The sequence below is a fragment of the Haliaeetus albicilla genome, chromosome 14 (assembly GCF_947461875.1).
Source record: "Haliaeetus albicilla chromosome 14, bHalAlb1.1, whole genome shotgun sequence".
In the NCBI taxonomy this organism is placed as follows: Eukaryota; Metazoa; Chordata; class Aves; order Accipitriformes; family Accipitridae; genus Haliaeetus; species Haliaeetus albicilla.
In genome coordinates, this window is record NC_091496.1 from 14116538 (window position 1) to 14134875 (window position 18338).

The window sequence follows — 18338 nt, forward strand, 5'->3', positions numbered from 1 at the left end:
ATTTTGCTAGATTACTATAATTCTGGAATATCTTTATACAAAGCATTCTTGCTTGACCCAGTGAAATGACATACACAAACAAACAGGAAATATTAAGACTGAAAACAGTCTAGAGTTGTATTAAAAAAACCAACCCAGAGGTTTCCTTACCTGGTCGATTACCCAGGGACTGTAGAAATGCCCGTTCTCAGATGGTTGCCACCAGCGAAGCCGAGTGGAGCTGGAACGGGCCTTCAAGGGAATTTCCAGGGCAACGTATCGTCCCACGTTGCTGGAGTTACTGAAGAGGAACTCCTGGAGAAGGCTCCACGTCAGGCCCCCGTTGAGTGAATACTGCAGCAGCACAGGCTGGCTCCTGGGGTCTGGCACCCCCTTGCCACATCCCAGTCTCATGAAGAACTGCACAAATCTAACAGAGGGAGCAATTACTGGAAAGATTTCTTTTCTGCAACATCCTAGATAACCAACTAGAGAGACTTGGAGTTTGTCTATTGACTAGCCCCGTGATTTCCTGCTGTAAGAGTCAGCTTTAGGAGATCTTATGCTTTCCTTTATAAAGCCTCCAGAATAGAAGTAGACAGACAGGTGGGACGACAAAAATTCATTTTGTCTGTGTGGTAGTTTGCCAGGCAGAAGAGGCTGAACAAAGCTGGTCATTTATGTTTTGAGCTTTTGTCTGCACAGCAGGTGGTATTGCAAATATCAGAAACGTAATTCTGGGTGAAATTCTTATCTTGTAGCCCACGAGTACAGATTTTAGTGGCAGAAAAGCAATGGTGCCCTAAGTAGATCATAATTTGCTATGAATTTGCTGAAATGCTTAAATTCAAAATAAGCATCCTGGTTTTCCATTGGCATAAACCAGAGAAAATCTGGACAGGAGAACAAAGCACTTTTCATTTTCAGGGATCATTTTGTCCATTTAGGCAGCCTGGGAAATTTGTCTAAATCACATCGCTTAAACGTGCTGGCTTCCCTGAAGCCAGCCCAAGCCACCCAGGGACACCAGCGCTTTCATCCCCTATTTAATTGGCTTCTCCAAAGCAGCACAATAGACTCATATCAAACTGCGAAATTCTTCCCATTAGCTGATGCTCATAAATAGCTCTACTATGCACTTGGAGTGGAAGGAACTGCTGCTGTAATGATATTTACCTATTGGACTCGCAGGGATATTACAAGTATTAATTCATGTTTGCACAGCTTTTGCACAGCTTTAGAGTGTTGTATCTGTTCTAATTATTATTACATTAGTGCTGCCTGGCTCACTGTTAAATGAAACGGTGCAAAAGAAGTTTTATATCAAAAGTCTTGCTCTGGTTTGATCTGCAGGTAGATCCGCTGAGAGTGGAGGCTGCAGAGGTGCTGGGCAGACAAAGCTTCAATAAAACACCAGACCCGCAAGTCAATTAATTCTAGTCCTCACTGTGACTCATGGTTTCTCTTGCTACTGTATATAACTTCCTTCGCTATAGATTATATCCAACTCCACATCCCAGACATAACATATTGCTTGTGCTGTAAAGGAGCACTGGGGACCCTCATGGATCAACATATCAACTGTAATGGCTTGGATTCACTGCTGGCAAGTCTTTGTGCCTCCTCAGATTTACTCTGACATTCACCACATAATTCAAAGGAAATAAACCCAGGTGACCTTGTCTCTGTAGAATCTGCTCTCTGTGGATTGCTATTCTTTTATCCGAATTTTTACTACTATAATAATAACCCACTCAAATATAGGTAACGTAACATCTAGCAGATTAAAAAGTTAGTAATTTTAAATATCTCTCTTCTCATCCCACAGATATTTTGCAAAGCTTCTGCCTGTTTTGAAATGGAAAAGCAAAGTTTTTTGTAGATCTAGTAACACTAAAATGTGTGGATATTCTTCTAGTAATTCAGAATTGAAAAGGATTTGATCAGGTGTGATACCTAAAATATGCTGTCCCTACTGATATTTCATGCTGTGCAGCTTCAGCTACTGGCATCACCATGATGGTGATACACTGTCCCCTGTGTTAAATTCTTTAAAATGTAGATATCATGGGAGGGGACAGTGGATTGCAGAGTCCACTTGCAATCCCCGAGTGCTGAGCGGGGCTTGCAGCACCAACAGCACTGTTTGCCTCTGTACTTCAGGAGATCTCCTTGGAAGAAAAGGGGAGGTTTTAAGGTGACTACTGAGTCTAGTACCCTTTAAAAGATCCATTAGAAACGCTGGTTCTCATAATTCCTGCCATAAATTGAAACGTCTCCCCAGATCTGTTGTGCTTTGCAGGTGGCCAACAGAGTCAGCCTGGAAATGAAGAAAATCCCACTGCAATTACTTTAGGTTGCTAAAGAGCAGCCCCCAGCAACGCCGCTGCTGTCTGCCTTGCTGTTCAGAATAGAGCATACAGTTATTTGTTAATAACTGTTACTTTTCATCAGCGTATACAAGAAATTAAACGTACTGCTTTGTTTTCCTTTTACTAAGACAGAAGTCATTGATGTCCATATAACACCTTGAGGTCAATATATGCAAATCCAGCTACAGACTATCATGGAGAAGAGATAAATGACAGTTCTTTGAACATGAGCAGTAAGAAAAACATGTCATTTAGACTAATGGAGCAACTTACAAGATCTCTTGTATCTTTTGTTAAACAATCTTTTAATTTCAGAACGGTATAGGAAATCAAATTAGTGCAGAGAATTGATGTTTGTGTTTACCAAGTTCTGAAAAAAGTTTGCTGTAAGGAATCTTACAAATTCAGTACAGGGATCTTTAATATTACACCTCACTGAGGGTTAGCTAGTTGCTGATCTAAAAAATATAATGGTTAGAAATTAGGTCATCCGGCCATGAGGCTCTGCAATTAAACCATAATTTAAAGCTTCAATGCTAATGAAGACAAGCCAAAAAGAGATGAAGTGCCTATTAAAGTGTTTCCCACAGAACATCAGAGAAGAGTAGGGTGTTTACAAGAGATCAGTAGAGAAAAGTCCCAGAGAAAATGCAATCTCTCTGAAGTAATAATATAAGGATATAAGCTAAGATATTGAATAAATTAGAAAATTATGGCTATTTGTTAGCATGCATGCAATTAGAATGTGGTTTAATTTGTATTAGTGTAAATTTTTTTAATGTGGCTTGCTTAGCATGTCTCACTCATCAGGTATCTCCTCTGCAGGCTGTAATGATACAACAGAATCTCTAAATACACTAAAAATATTTGTTTTTCAATTGCTGTGCTCAGTGTAGCTGATGACAGCTTGCTGGGAATTTCTCAGTGAATTATTGGAAAGAAATGTGCACAATAAGAAGGAAGTAAGCTTCAGAAATGAAAGAATTATGAGATGATGAATGTGAGAATTACACTGGCAGCAGATACTCCTGTTTCAGCAATGGTTCATAATACAACAAACTGTAAGACAAGCAGAGCATGTGACGTGCAATTTATTTCTCATGTTATGCATTTAAGAAATAAAAACTTGCATAAACTACTGAAGGTGTGGCATCAGATCCTGGAGTTCTTATTCAAGGAAAAAAGTATCATTTAAATGGTTAATCCCATTAAAGTTCAAGTTAAATTTAATTTAAAATGGTAACAGTGGTTAAAATGGAATATTTGCTAGAGTAAAGACCACAGAATATATCAGCTTGCCTTTACCACAGAAGTACCACATATGTATTATTCTTCAGTATATTATTTCTTCAGTGAAATCCTGAAAGAACTTTGAAATTGTGTTACCTTGCTTGTGACAAATCTAGGTCTCGAGTCATCAGCATACGTAAGCCTTCTTCATTAAAGAAAAGGTTGTTTCCTCCAGACATGATACCACATTTCCTTGATGGCTTTCCACCACTTACAAGCAGGAACCTATCTGACTCCAGCTGACCTGAATACAAAGTAAATACATATTTATGATTTACTCTAAAGCGCTCCTACTGCAAGAGTACTATTTCCAGAGGAGGAGAGCTAAATTAAACATCACATGCAGAGTGAACAAATATGTAGTATTTCCGATGCAATGTTTTCTAGAAGACTGCCATGAATCAAAATAAAATAAACAAAATAAACACAGAAGTATGAAGTTTGGGTCATAGTCTCCAGTTATTCACAGGATTTTCTACTTTTCTTCATTTTTTTTCAAAGATAACAACAAAGTACCCAGGTCTGTAAAAGAAACTTTGAGTGCCATGTGGTAGCATGCAAGCAAGGGCTGGCAAAATTGAAAATGAACAGCAGCACCTATGAAGGGCTGAGTTTGGTTTACAGGTGCTGCTTTATTCAAAACATGCTTTTCTTGCCATGCTTGCTAGCAGGGGAAACCTCGAGGTGGTTTTAGAGTTGTGTGTGTGGATGCTGTATGTACCTAGGCACGCATGAGGCTTTGGGTTCCCTCCTGGCACTGCTCGCTTGGGGTCTGCTGTGCCTGCCAAGCAGTGGCCCTCACCACTGAGACACATGGTCTGCTCTGAAATGATGTTTGCCATATTAAGGCCACTTAGATTTCCCTTGTAGTGAGAAACCACACAACCTTAAAGCCCTCCATTGTTTGCCTCGCTTGCATGCATTCTGTCTGTGCTGAAGTCAAACTACCATCAAACTGCCATTTTCTTCTAAAATTATTTTCTACATGCAGTTTCAGGAAATTCTGTTTTGGTGAAGATCTTAACAACTTCACAAAGAGTCAAACGCTCCACACCAGACAACTGATAGCCATCAGACATTCACAAACCATGCTTGAGAATGACATCTAAACTACTTCGTTTATGTGAATACCTCCACAGCACAAATTACATTCAGAAGCATGCAGCAGTGAGGAAGACTTTGCTGTTTTATCCCCTGAGTGCTGGGTTTCACTAAGACAGGCAGAATTCAGACACCCCCCAAAGAGATACCTTCAAAATCATCCTTAAGGAAGTCGGAGTTCTTGGTACTTATTTTGCAGGTTGGCCCAGAGTACCCGGGGTCACAGATGCACTTTGTGCCATTGATACAGCTGCCGTGCCCATTGCACATCTCCTCGCACTGCGGGCCGATGTACACGTTGTCAATGGCCCAAGTCACTGGCTGGGATCCAGCAGGGTAAAATCCTTGGTACCATCTGAACCTTGCCAACCTGAAAAAGGCATAAAGTGTACTTACTTTAAATAACAGTTCCATCTTTTCTGTATTCCATATATACACCAAACTATGCATATATATAGTATTCTTTCTGTTGGAACTGGCTTGATAAATAGCTATATCTAATTCCTTCAGTACCTCATGCATCTTTATGTTGACGTTTAACCCAAGTATGGACAGAAATAAAAATAACATTATTCATTAGTTGTAATACCAAAACTGAATGATGGACTTGAAAATGGGATTTGAAATCTAACCACTCTTCTCTTCATCGTTCATGGGGAGGATGAATGGCCATCATCTGATGGATTTTCTTCTGCTTTGGCGTACAGTGTCTGGGTCAGACTGGGCTACTTTCACCCTCTCCTGGAGAGTGAAATCCTACTTAACGCTGCCACCCTGCCCCCAGGGAGACCACCTGTGGAGCTGGGGTGGTAGGATCTCACCCTCAATTATGTGGAAAGAAGACATGATCTGCCATGTCACCAGGTATTCAGCTTGCTTTCGGGTGGCTTAATCTTAAACCAGACTAATATTGCAAGTTGTTAATCTAAACTATATTTTCCTTTGGGTGCTGCCCTGTCATTTTTAATTCACCTCCTAAGTGCTACTCACATCAATGCTGCATATAAAGAGGAACGGACTGGGGAAGGAGGGAAAACAAACTGAAATGGGGAAAAACACTTGAGAGACTAATTTTATTCCCAATTGAGAAAATGTTTTAAAGGAGGAAGGAAACCAGAAGAGCGAGAAGGGAAAAGCACTTAATTGCCTTGCATGTTTAATGTGCCTTATTAGAGATATCCAAGTGCAGCAGGTGAATCAATAGCACTGGTAGCTGATGAGTTTTTTTGGTCTTGATTTGCTAAAAAGGAATTTTTGTGAGAGGATTCAGGTGATAAGGGATAGCTGATGGGTGGGGATACTACTAAGAGTTTCAAGAAAGCTACCCGAGAACCGGAGTCCTGCTGGAAGTCAAAAACATTTTAGTGCACCCTGAGGTGAAGGACACAAGTGTGAGGCTGGAGGTGTTGTAAGCTCCTCTTCACAGGAGATCTCTGCCCCAGGGGCTGAATTCATCCCACCCCTGAGGCACGTCAGGTCCTTCTCTGGCAAGGGTTAAGCGTGACTTGTGTCTGAAGCAGAGAGTGAAATACCGGTCTTGCTGAAGTCAGTAGGGGTTTCTTCACCGGCTGACCAGGCTCTGGGCTTTTCCTTCAGGACATAAGTGGACTACTAAGTTACAGCTGTCTGCTGAGAACATATGTTAATTTCTAAAATAACATATGTAGTGGAAGTAACTGAAAATGTCTTCATCTTCATTTAAATATAATCACTTGACACTTTGGGGAACAAAAGGCTGGGTTGTTTTTATAATTACGCAAGGAGTCAGGTTTGGAGTTTTCTTCTTGTTATTCCAGTGGATTCTGGTGGAGAAAATCCCCCTTCAGCCCTCTGGCCCAAGAATTTCATGGCACTGAATGCTCCATGGAAGCTGCTCTGTGTTGCTGGGTTTGGCAGGCTATCAGCAATTGGCTTCTGGCCTCGCATGTTGGGCCAGGAATAGGAGGGAAGGCAGGTGAACAGGATAGCAACAGTCAGGAACAGAGGACTAAAAATACCTGGAAGGCTGCACAGTCAAAATTTTCATTTGGAGGGATGCATTGGTAGTTGGGTAAAGGGTCAAATGAAATTCTTTTGGGCAAAACCAGAAGGACAAATGAGCTGCTGCAAGAGATGGTTACCTATTCCATGCTTGAAACGTTAACTGTCATAAACCAGAAAATTCACATTTAAAATTTAAACATTTTCTTAAATTATTAAAGATCCAGGCTTTCCAAACTTGGTTCTCATCTCTTATATAGGTCTTTTGATATTTTCAGAGGCACATATAGGGCTGCTTATTCAGTAGAGGGCCCACTGCATGCAGTAGTTTCATACTCAGTCTCATAGTTGCATAGCTCATTTTCATTCATACATGCTACAGTTTCATCCTTAATGATGTGTTTTTTTACAAAAACTGAGTTGATGCTAGAAGACAGTTTTCCCTGAAAAAGTAAACAGTACTGTTTTGTACTTTGAAAAGTTACATATTATTATGCCTGCTAGCACATACTGTTTTTCTATGCTATGTATCTATTATCTTCCAATCTGGTTTGTTCCACAAACTTCAAGTTTCTGAGTGACTGCAGCAGTTAATTTCTCAGAATCAGAGAACTTTACAGCTACAAGAGACCTTGAGTATTTAGATCAGTCCATTTCCTTACATTGAAGTAGAATCAAGTTTATATAAGCTCACATTTTACTGCATTTTCAAATGGATCTCCAGTTTCATGCAAGAATATCCCTGATGAATTCAAATGGCTAATGCACTGCAGTAAAGAACATTCAAAGCAGTTTAAGGACAGTCAGCTCTGGATTAATTTTACCAGGCAACACACTTTCATAAAAATGTCACCGGTTAGATATTTGGATAAATAGGAAATTATCTGTGGTTATTCTGCATTAGTGTTAGGCCCAGCATATTTTTGGGAATCACCTGAACACTAACTAACATTCGGGACAAAAAACAGAGAAAAATTGGTCATCAGGTCTGCTCTAGTGCCACAGTTCTTATGCACCACTCTTGCGCTGGGAGAACATTTTGGTTGGAAAACAGAAATAAAAACAAACCAACAAGCAGCTGGGCAGGAATAGGAGCTGGACACTTACCCACAGAGGTGCAGTTTTCCAAAGTGAATGACCTCCCTTCTCCAGCCCTGGGTGGTGCCTGCGTAGTAAGTGCTACTTGGGTGATGCTCAGTGGAGCACAGGGAGCTGAGGTGGCTGCTGCTGCTGTAGCACAAGGGGAGCAGCAGGTGCCAGGTTGCCCCCAGATCTCGTGAGAACTCCAGCTTTACTGGGTCAGCAGAGGAGCTATCAGTGGTGCAGCCAATATTGATCTGGAGGCCAAGACATGAAATGCAGAGAATGACACAGGGCAGGCTGTGGGACTCCTAATCACTCCTTGTCTTAGTCAGCCTCCCCCATTTGGTATGGTATTTATTTAGCCCACGAAAATGGTGATTTGGGAACTCATTTAACAACTGGGGTGATGCACTCAGAACATGAACATGAACTCTTGCACATTGCCCTACCAGTACATGGGCATACCGCACTCTGGCTTATCATAAAATGAATGTAATATGAAATCCCCAACTACTTCTACTAAGAGAAAACCATAAAGTTAATTAGACAAAATCCCAAAGGAGAGTTGCTAACATTGCTGGAGCAAATGCATGAGCTCTTGCAGTCTGCTGGCAGGTACTGAAGTAATCACAGCACAAAAAAAAAGTGCATTTTTAAAGCCAGAAATATTAAAACAAAATGTGCAAACATAAACTTTTTATTAATTGCTGAGTTGCACTGTGGTCCTCTTTTATGTTACACTTCCAAAAAAACCCACCCTTATGCCACAGATTGTGTGCTGTATCACTTCAATATGCTCTTCAGCTTTCATACTCTCTACCCATTTGCTCATGTATAGCAGCAAAGCCCTAGGAGACAGCATTAAAAGAGTATCATAGCTGGATTGGATTTAGATTCACTGTCACACCAAAACATAGTTTGGCAGTGTCAAACTTCTCATGGTGTTCTTACAAGTTTCCTGATGTAGAGAACAGTAGAAAAGGCAGAAAACTAACATGCACAACCATTCTACTACCAAAGAAAACATAAAATGATGTTTTGTACAGAATCTGAGACCTCTTAAGACATATTTTCTCCATGCACCCAGTGCAAATTAGTCTGCTTTTCTTTCACACTGATATTAAGATGTTCTTTTAGTTTCCAATTGGTTATATAAAAGAAGAATTAGTTCCCTTACAGGGTGACTATCATATAAAATAAGATGTACTATACTTACCATGCAATAAATAAAAACCCATTGCTGATGTAATACAAAGCCTGTACTAGAACTATGAAATATTTTGGGGTTTTTACTTATCTTTGTAATAGAAAATAAGTGTCTTTCTAACATGCTGCTCTGTAATGAAAATCTATTTATTTCTAAAATGCAGTAATACTTAGAACTGTGCATGAATGTTGAAAACGTATCCTACATCGAATTTCCTTCATCACTGCTCAGCGCACATGCATCCCATCAACCTACATTTGACTAGAAGGGTTGTCTACTCATCTGGAAGCTTAGAGAAATGCTTGACCCAATATAGGTTTTGACTCTTGAGACATAGAAAGAAACTCTACTGCATTATGCATAACTTCTTCATTTATACTAACGTCCTCAAAAACGTGAGCTGAAAACAATGTTCTTACCACATATGGGAGTAAGAATGTAGATTTTATGAGGTTAATGCTCTGAAGACTTATGAATGTCTTAAAGTGACCTCAAACATTTTTGTTCTACAGGCTGTAATCTATATTTTAAAACAGAAAATGGTTTGCATTCAATAATTTATAAATTAGTTGCATGACAAACTGAAGCGTGCATGAGTACACAGCTAAACCTAGTTTTCTTGGAAAACCCTTAGTATAATTTTAGAAATTGTTTATAAACTGGTATCATTTGCTGTTTAACGCTACAGCATGCTACATCTTTGTTAAAAGCAGCCTGGTAATTGTGGCATGGCAATTTACATGAAAGATTCTTTTACAATTTCTCGATTACAATATAATGACCCCTCTAAACTAATACATACTAGGCTAAATGGTTACTCCCCTCAGTAGCTGCCCTAGCCAATGCACAGTTTAGATTTTAGGATAAACCAGAAACACAGTTTAATTTAGACTATGTGTTGTCATTGGGGTACCTGTTTACACTCACTATATGAGAAGCAAAAAAAATATGCTCCTTATTCATGAGGTTTAGATAACTCCCTAAGGTGGGATGAATTCAGGCCATCATGGCCAAAGAACAGCTTCCTCTAGGGTGTCTATGAAAGCATGGGTAGAAGCAAAAGGAAAGCAGAACCTTGGCTCTCTGAGAAAGTACAACAGTGAAGTTAAGCCAGCAGGTAGGAAAAATTAATTTCTAGTGTCACAGATGAAGTCATAGCTTTCCACTGGGTCAGCTCATGGAAATGCTGCACACTTAGCCTGAGCAGGCTGTGAAGTGGCAATATGGACCCTCATTATATTTTGCTCATCGTCTTGTCTGCCAGTGGTGACTCTCCAACTCGTAGGACATGGACTTTAATGCTATCCGTGCAAGTATACAGGCATGGACAAAGTAGTAATTTAGGCAAGAAAGCAGAAGACTTTGAGGCAGAAATTTCCCTTATCTGTGTAGAAAAAGCTTCATGATACACCTACATGAGGGAAAGTAATATCAAAGCAATTACAAGGGAGATTAGACAGGCTTCTCTTCTTGGCAAACCTAACAGCTCAGCAAATACACCAAAGAGCAGAACCTGAAAGAACAGAACTCTCCAAGCAAAAGGCAAAATAACTTTCTGAGGACAAGTACCTCAAATTGGATTATAGTGTTTTCATTTACACTCAGGTCCCTTGTTGTAATGGAGTGTTCTCCAACTTCATTTGAAACAAATACCATAGCCGAATCTTCTTCCCTGTAAAAAAAAGAAAGGAGTACTTTAGACTCAGTTTATTACACAGTCACTTCTTTCTAATTTATTGCTGAGAGATGCTTACGGAGCTCCTTTAGATGAATATGGGCAATAAAGCCCAATGTTTCCACCAGGATAGAAAAACCAGTTGTCCTCTTTGGGACCGAAGTCAAATGTATCCAAAAGGATCATGGGATTCTTTAGGTTATTTCCATCAATAATGAAGTCATCAATAATCCAGATTTCTTCTTTTTTGCCTAGAAAGAAAAGCAGAACATTCCTATTAAGACCTAATACTACTATTATTAGAGAGAAGAACAGTAGCCAGTATTTATGGATTACATGGAGAAAAGGGTGCTAAAAGCGTGGCTTCACTATTTTCATTTTCCATGAAAATGCAAATGGGAGATATAAAATTTTCTTTTTTCCATGAAAATAGTCCCCATACTGGTCTGCAGCCTGACCCTACAGAATTAACTTTTATTCCTCTAAAATTTATAGAAGTCACAGCAAACTGAAGAGTGAAAAACCTGTGTTGAACAATTATCTTCTGTTAAAATCACATTTACTTTGAAACTGTAGCATCAATGTCTTCTTTAATTAAGAATCATCTAAATGAGAAGTTGCTGTACAGCTCAAGCAGCCTGAAAGGATGATTTCATTCTACACCTTTTTCCTTGCACTCAGCAGCCTGTGTTTACCTGGCAAGAGCTCTTCAAGAGAGAAGGCAACTCTGAGTGACCTTCTCTCCAATGGATTATGAATTCAAATATGTTGGAAAACTGGTGATTTCAAACTGGAAAGGAAGGATTAGATTGCCAGATCTTTTGTGTAACTGTTTTTTTAATCTATCTAAAAGCCTTTGTGTTGATTGGAGAAAGTTCAAGGCTTCTTTTAAATAAAATTACTACTTAAGGATAACGTCTGCAAGAAAAGTTTAGTTAAATGTATTAGGCAGGACCCACCAGAAGAATGAACTGGAACTGGATTCTTAGGACTGGATTTCAATTTGATTTTTTGTTAGAGGTGTGCTAGGCATTTGCCTGCATGGAATAAATTGTTGCTGTATCACTGTCTCTAAATGATTGCTGGAATTCTTTAGAGCCCTTAATGTCAGCTCCTGCTAAGAGATGTGCTCAAAGTAACTGAGAGCAGAGGAGAGCTTTCTTCAGCTGGCACATCTTCTGTAATCAGGAGGAATGAGCTGCGTTCCTCTTGTGGTTTTCTACAGTTCTTTACAATTTAATCAAAAGATTAACTGCTCACTATATACTCTTTCTAGATGGGTTTTTAATGCCTAGTTAATTCTGAGCAAGGTAGGCCCAGTTCCCATTTACACTTGGGACACTTTTGTATAATTGGAGCATTCTAATGGGGCCTTAGTGTAAACGAGAATCAGATCCATTAAAAATAATGAGAAGAACCTGACTGAAGTTAACTTTATTGGTGTTGCTTGATCTCCCAGTCCCTCCAGGACCAAAGCTGATAGTCCTCTGCACACAGTCAAGGGGTATTAAGTTAAGGTACTTTCACTCTAGACCATACAGTGGCTTTACAAAAACAGTAAACATAATCCTGCGATAATTTTAACTGAAGGAGTTCAAATATAAGAAAACATGATTTAAGAGTGTCTATTATTGTTGAGTTCAAAAATCTAGCCTCCTACAGATGCTTAGCTGTGCAAGTGTAGACCTGGAGTCCCACAGGTGTCTCTTCCTTACCGTTGTTGTAAGGTTGCCAGAGCCTGAACCGCGTTGCATTGCTTTGGGCTGCATAGGGCAGAGGAACATTAATAAAGAGGACATCTGTAGTCTGTGTGAAGTAAAACTCATCTATCAGGTGCCAAGTGATGCCACCGTTGACAGAATATTGCAGCAGGATGGAATGAGACCTCTCAGGGGTGCCTGGAGCAGAGAGCACATGCATTTACATTCATTATAATCTGGTTTTAAAAAGCACTAGCTCAAAAACACTTCTTCAAGTGTAAATACAGTTAGGTTACTCTGACACCTATTACAGAGTATGGGCTTCCTTTAACAACAACTTAAGCTGTTGAGACATTACATGTGTATTGTACATATACGTGTTCCTGTGCTTTCCCTTGCTTGAGTGTCTGCAAAATGCTAATAAATTAGGGGCTAAATTTACATTGCTGTTCATTACATGTATGGTCACTGTCCTCGCTTTGGCTGATAGAGTTAATTTTCTTTCTAGCAGCTGATATAGTGTTATGTTTTGGATTCAGTATGAGAAGAATGTTGATAACACACTGATGTTTTCAGTTTTTGCTAAGTAGTGTTTAGACTAAGTCCAGGATTTTTCAGCTTCTCATGCCCAGCCAGCAAGAAGGCTGGAGGGGCACAAGCAGTTGGGAGGGGACACAGCCAGGACAGCTGACCCAAACTGGCCAAAGGGATATTCCATACCATGTGACGTCATGCCCAGTGTGTAAACTGGGGGGAGTTGACTGGGGGGGCGGATTGCTGCTCGGGAACTAACTGGGTATTGGTCAGCGAGTGGTGAGCAATTGCATTGTGCATCACTTGGTTTGAGTGTTCCGATTCTTTTATTATTATTGTTATTGTTATTATTATTTTCCTTTCTGTCCATTAAACTGTCTTTATCTCAACCCATGAGTTTTACTTTTTTTCCGATTCTCTCTTCCATCCTGCTGGGTGTGGGGGAAGTGAGTGAGCGGCTGTGTGGTGCTTAGTTGCTGGCTGGGGTTAAACCACGACAGTCACAGTTAATTACTTAGATGAGAAGCTATCTCAGTGTTATGATTTTTTAGATTAGAATAAACCAGCTCCTTCTACCACAGACATTTTTCAGTAATTCAATATTTATTTGTTTGTTTTTCCCAGGTACCAGGCATTATCATCACCTTCTGCAGCACCCACAGATAAAGACACCATCCTTATCCTCACAAATTTATAGTCTATGGCTCCGACAGCAGACACTGATACGAGCACATTCATGCCCAGAAATCATATAATTGATGGAAAGCACTGAGGATCTTTATTAGCATGTTTTAACAACAACAAAAAAAGCAATATTCTGTGCTTTAAGCTAGGCCTAAAAATCAGTGCTAGAACTGAGAGTAAAATTTGCATTTTCTGACCACCAATTCCTCCTTTTTCTACTTAAAGCTTTAAAGAGTCAATAAAGGCTGTTTACAGCTCTAGCTGTTAACACATGCTGATTAAAGACCAGCACTTGCACTTGATGCTGGTTACCCTACACAAGCTCCATTCCCAGTGTATGTTTGGTCTGTGCCTGACTTGCTGACTAGGAACATCAGCATCTGAGTGACGGTATCTCTGAGCTGAGTTCTCACTCAGACAAATTTACACTCTCTACTCCCTTCGTATTGTGGCACAGTGATGGCACGTCCCCAAAAACTCAGTCTGAGGGCAGGAACTAGCAGCAGAAAAGGACTAAGGGACAGTTTCTTCATCCCTGCCTCACTATGCATTACTGTGCAAGTTTCTCCCATGTTCTGTTCTTAAATTAACCAAATTTGCTGAAGCCAAAGTGCCTGATGTGCACACTCCCCCTCCACTCTGCTCCAGCGCAAAGTCTCCAACCACTGCATGTGGAACAGAGCAGGGAGGAGGTATTTGCAGACAGGAGCTGATTTCAGCTTATCTGTGGCAATTAACAGTAAACAACACACTGCTCTTAATGCTTAGAGCTAGAGATGTGCCCAGCTGTGTTGATTTGCATCCAACATTAGGGAGCTTGTTGGGACTAAGTCCTGGATCCAGGCCTAGGGCTGGCAAGCCATATATATTTAATGAGAAAAGATTTGTCCTGGAGTTTCACTGCTTTACCTCTTGTGGGTCAAGTGTCAAAACCCAGCCTTGAGCCTTTGGCTATTCCTGCCTTTCAGAATGATGTTTTTACTCATCATATTTTTTAATATTTTGGCAAGGATCATATGTAGAAATATTTTCAAGGCATAGTTCTGTAAAAGAAGTCTTCACAAAGATTGTGCTTTTAAACATGAAATATTGGGCATGTTATTGTTTTGGGGCATGTTATGTTTCTGGCTGTTACTGTTTTCTCTCTTTTCCATAAGTACTTAAACAATAGTAATAAATAGCCAAGTAGATATGATTAAATGCCTATTAAAGAGGTACATTTTTACTTGCCCATACAGACATTTGGCTAAGATATTTATTTAGGAAGAATGAGGTGGTTCAAAACTATTTTCATGCTGTCCTTTGGCAAATGGCAAGTCAGTTAGGGTCCAGTCCCAGAGTGCTGAGCTTCCCGCAGAAGCTATGAACGTCTTCCACCTTCCATCAAAGGGAGAGGAGTTTTTGCATGTTGAGGGTTCAGACTGGAAGTGCTGGTTCTACAAGCAATGCTGGGAAAAACTTCTGAAATTGCCTGGTAGTGACTCAAACCCTCAACCAGGTTATTGGGTCTCCACCATGTCACTTCTGACTTGGATAAAATTATTTTGCAAAGCCAGAGATGGCAGGACTTGGAGCAGGGTAAGACTGAATCATTGGCTTGAAAATACTTGTACTAGAGAAACTATCTCAAGCTTGTTACACCAACGTGTAAACTTGGCTTGCAAAGCCTATTCTTCATACACAATTAAATAGAATTATGGAGTTTTAGTCATTTCTAAGATACCTACTAGGAAGTCAAATGGTAAGAGCTTTTAATGCAGTGGACTGAAGCTTGAAAATTAAAAACCCTATAGTTCACTATCAGTCCCTTAAGTAATCTACTATAGGCCCCATTTTATGACTTAAAAAACTGATAAATTCATTTTTTTCCCAACATACTGCAAAATCTCTAAAAAATCTTAAGCTATTTTGTTTCTCTTCTGCTCAAAGACTGTACTAGCTGTGCTGGTTTTGATACCACTACAGTTTACTTTTTTCTTAGGAACTGCACAGACAGCCATGTAGGCTGGTAGCAAGGTAGGGATGATGCAGAATCCTAAACAAATTCTGACATTATCTACCATAAACTGATGAACATGTACACTGAAGTTGAAAATGTAAATCCATCTTCTTTTCTGTGATGCTAGTATGTATGAATAAAGCTAGAGAAGTGATAGGAAATCAACAGTGATCTTACCTTTGGCAATAAATTTAAATGAAAATTGGATGTACACGGTATTAGTGCAATCTAGATCTCTTGAAACCAGCATTCTTAGTCCTTCCTGCAAATACAGAATATATAGTGTGAATCTCAGTTCCCACTATTGAAGATGCTCTGCAGCTTACTGTTGTCTGGACGTTGTCTGTTACTGACTGCTGGTGGCAGCGAGAGAGACAGTTCTTTGCTCTACACCTTCTCCCAGGCAGATAATGAGGACAGTGATAGCCTTGGCAAAGTGAGCCATAGTAAAGGAAAGGGCTAGGTATAAGTGTGTGTCACTACCAGAGGCACAGCTACGTGATCAGGTACAGACACAGGCACAGCTCATTCAGTTCATGCTCTGAACCACTGGGATGTGAGCTGATCTGCAAGCTCTGACTTACTCAGATATTGAGTCCAAGCTAGTATACTAATTTTTTGGGCAAATTGTATAGTAGCCAAGGACCCTAATTTCCAGGCAGGAAGACTCCTCTCTAGGAGCTCTTTTCCGTGCCTCAAAAAATATTTTGTACAAATATCCTCTTCTGGGGCAACCTCTTGACTTAGAGCAGTAATGAAAGGGAGCAGACAGGAAACCTCATTGTGAACCCTAAGGTCCTGTCCATCTCTACAGATGAGCTCAGTGTTGTGTGGATCCTGGGGCCAGAGCCAGTCCCTGTTCTGCAGAGATCTGGCAAACCACCTCTAAGAGCTTCCCTCTTTCTCAGACCCATTCCCCCAGGGGAACAACCAGCAGGAACAACCAATTAAAGTTTTAGACAATTTGCATCCTGTGATTTGTGATTTAAATGATGTAAAGAGTTGAACTGGAACCCAGGTTTTGCAAAGAAATATTTCTAAAGAATTCATTTCTACACCAAACATTATTAAACTTTGCATTTTTGGGGCACCTGAATTCACAGTGTCAAATGAAGACTCATGTGTGAGCTTAAAATTTGTGTGCTTATGTGAACAAAAGTCTTTTTATTATGTGTTTTGTTGAAGAACTGAGAAGTTCAGAAAATATGATATTTCCTGGCCTTTTTTAACCTGTAATTAACAAAAAAAATTCTTAAAGAGCTAGAAAACTTCAAAACGATAGAATTAAGTAAAACACAGGCTAACTACACAAACACTGATTACACAGACTACAGTGCTGACTAATTTGTATTATTCAAAATACTCAAAAGCCATTCAGGGGATTTCAAGACACAAACTCAGTTGATTGTAATGTGTACCATATTTCCAAATCACTCATTTGGCCTCAGGAATCTCAGCCGCAGAGTTTCATTCTTTTCCTTTGGTGGTTAAGGAGGAATTTATACCACAAATGAAAGTAATAGCTAACAAACAAATTAAACCCATTTGTTCATAAGAAACAACTGTGACAAACATGGTGCATATTTAGGGCAGAAAAAGACAAGAAAAATGAAAATGTCAAATTCTAGCCTAAAGACTTTGACATAAACATATGGGGGGGGAAACAACAAAAAATTTACATTCTGTTTTTAAGTCTACTGGTTTTTGTTCAATTTTTCAGTGTAAGTAATCTCTGACCCCTTTAAAAATGAGAGCTGTTCCAGACTTGATGGTGTCACCATTCAGGTTTCCCCTCTCAGCACCGTAGACCTCAGGCCAAAGGTCTGGATGCAAGTTACCATTGAAATCATCCTTCAGGACAGACGGCAGAGGAATGACAGGGACACAGTACGGACCACCAAAGCCTCTGTCACACCTAACAACAAATTGGGAGGAAAAGGTGTTATCCATCTGGCTTAGATAAAACACAACATCCTTTCGATGAAGCAGGTTAAGCAGGTTGCTACTTACACACAATGACCTGCATCACAGATGCCGTGGCCTGAGCACATCCAGGGGCACCCTGTAGCCAGGACCACATTATCAATAGCCCAAGAATCAACACCAGAAGCATAGTTGTACTGAATCCATCTGAACCGTGTTCTGGGAGAGCTAGAAAAAAACAGAGTAAATGTATTTCAGGCTTCAAAATGTCTGCTCCACAAAGTGCTAAATAATAAAGAAAATGCCATAGACTTTAGGAGAAGAAAAGCATATTAATAAGCATGACTCCCTGTATTTGGAAAAGATTAATATTCCAGTTGAAACTGGAAGTTTCAATTTCTCAGGTTAGTTTTTAGGCAAAATTCCAGCAGACTCTAAAGGAAGGTGCTCAAAGTGAAAACGAAGAAAGTCAACATTGCTGCAACTCTTGCTGGTCAGCAAAGTGGTTGAGCAGAAACTATTGGCTACATTAGAATTCCACAGCTCCATGTGTTGCTAGCAGAGTTAAAACAATATAATCGCTTCAATAAAGTAAGAAGTAATGAAAGTTCATTTTTACTAAGTGTTGTGTAAGGAAAAAACGATTACATATTTTCATATATATAACAACGTATGAGTATATATGTACAAACATGCACATGCATACACACTGCTGTGATTGTCGACTGCCTTGTCACATGAGGAAAGTATTTTGGGAACAAAAATCTATCAAAATCCTATGGGTTAGATAATCTTCCATTTGTTCAGGCAG

At 39.8% G+C, this 18338-nt stretch overlaps 1 protein-coding gene across 2 annotated transcripts in view; it reads right to left on the minus strand.

The window, feature by feature from the left end:
- The window catches only part of RELN (reelin), a 306374-nt gene that overhangs the window by 36712 nt on the left and 251324 nt on the right, over window positions 1-18338 (minus strand). For both annotated transcript variants that reach the window (XM_069801790.1, XM_069801791.1), the window contains exons 35-44: window positions 17615-17755; window positions 17342-17519; window positions 15782-15866; window positions 12403-12585; window positions 10767-10938; window positions 10582-10684; window positions 7830-8059; window positions 4892-5112; window positions 3738-3885; window positions 151-409 (exon numbers count right to left, since the gene is read on the minus strand). In XM_069801790.1, coding sequence (XP_069657891.1) covers window positions 151-409; window positions 3738-3885; window positions 4892-5112; window positions 7830-8059; window positions 10582-10684; window positions 10767-10938; window positions 12403-12585; window positions 15782-15866; window positions 17342-17519; window positions 17615-17755 — 1720 coding nt within the window. The remainder of the gene's footprint in view (window positions 1-150; window positions 410-3737; window positions 3886-4891; window positions 5113-7829; window positions 8060-10581; window positions 10685-10766; window positions 10939-12402; window positions 12586-15781; window positions 15867-17341; window positions 17520-17614; window positions 17756-18338) is intronic.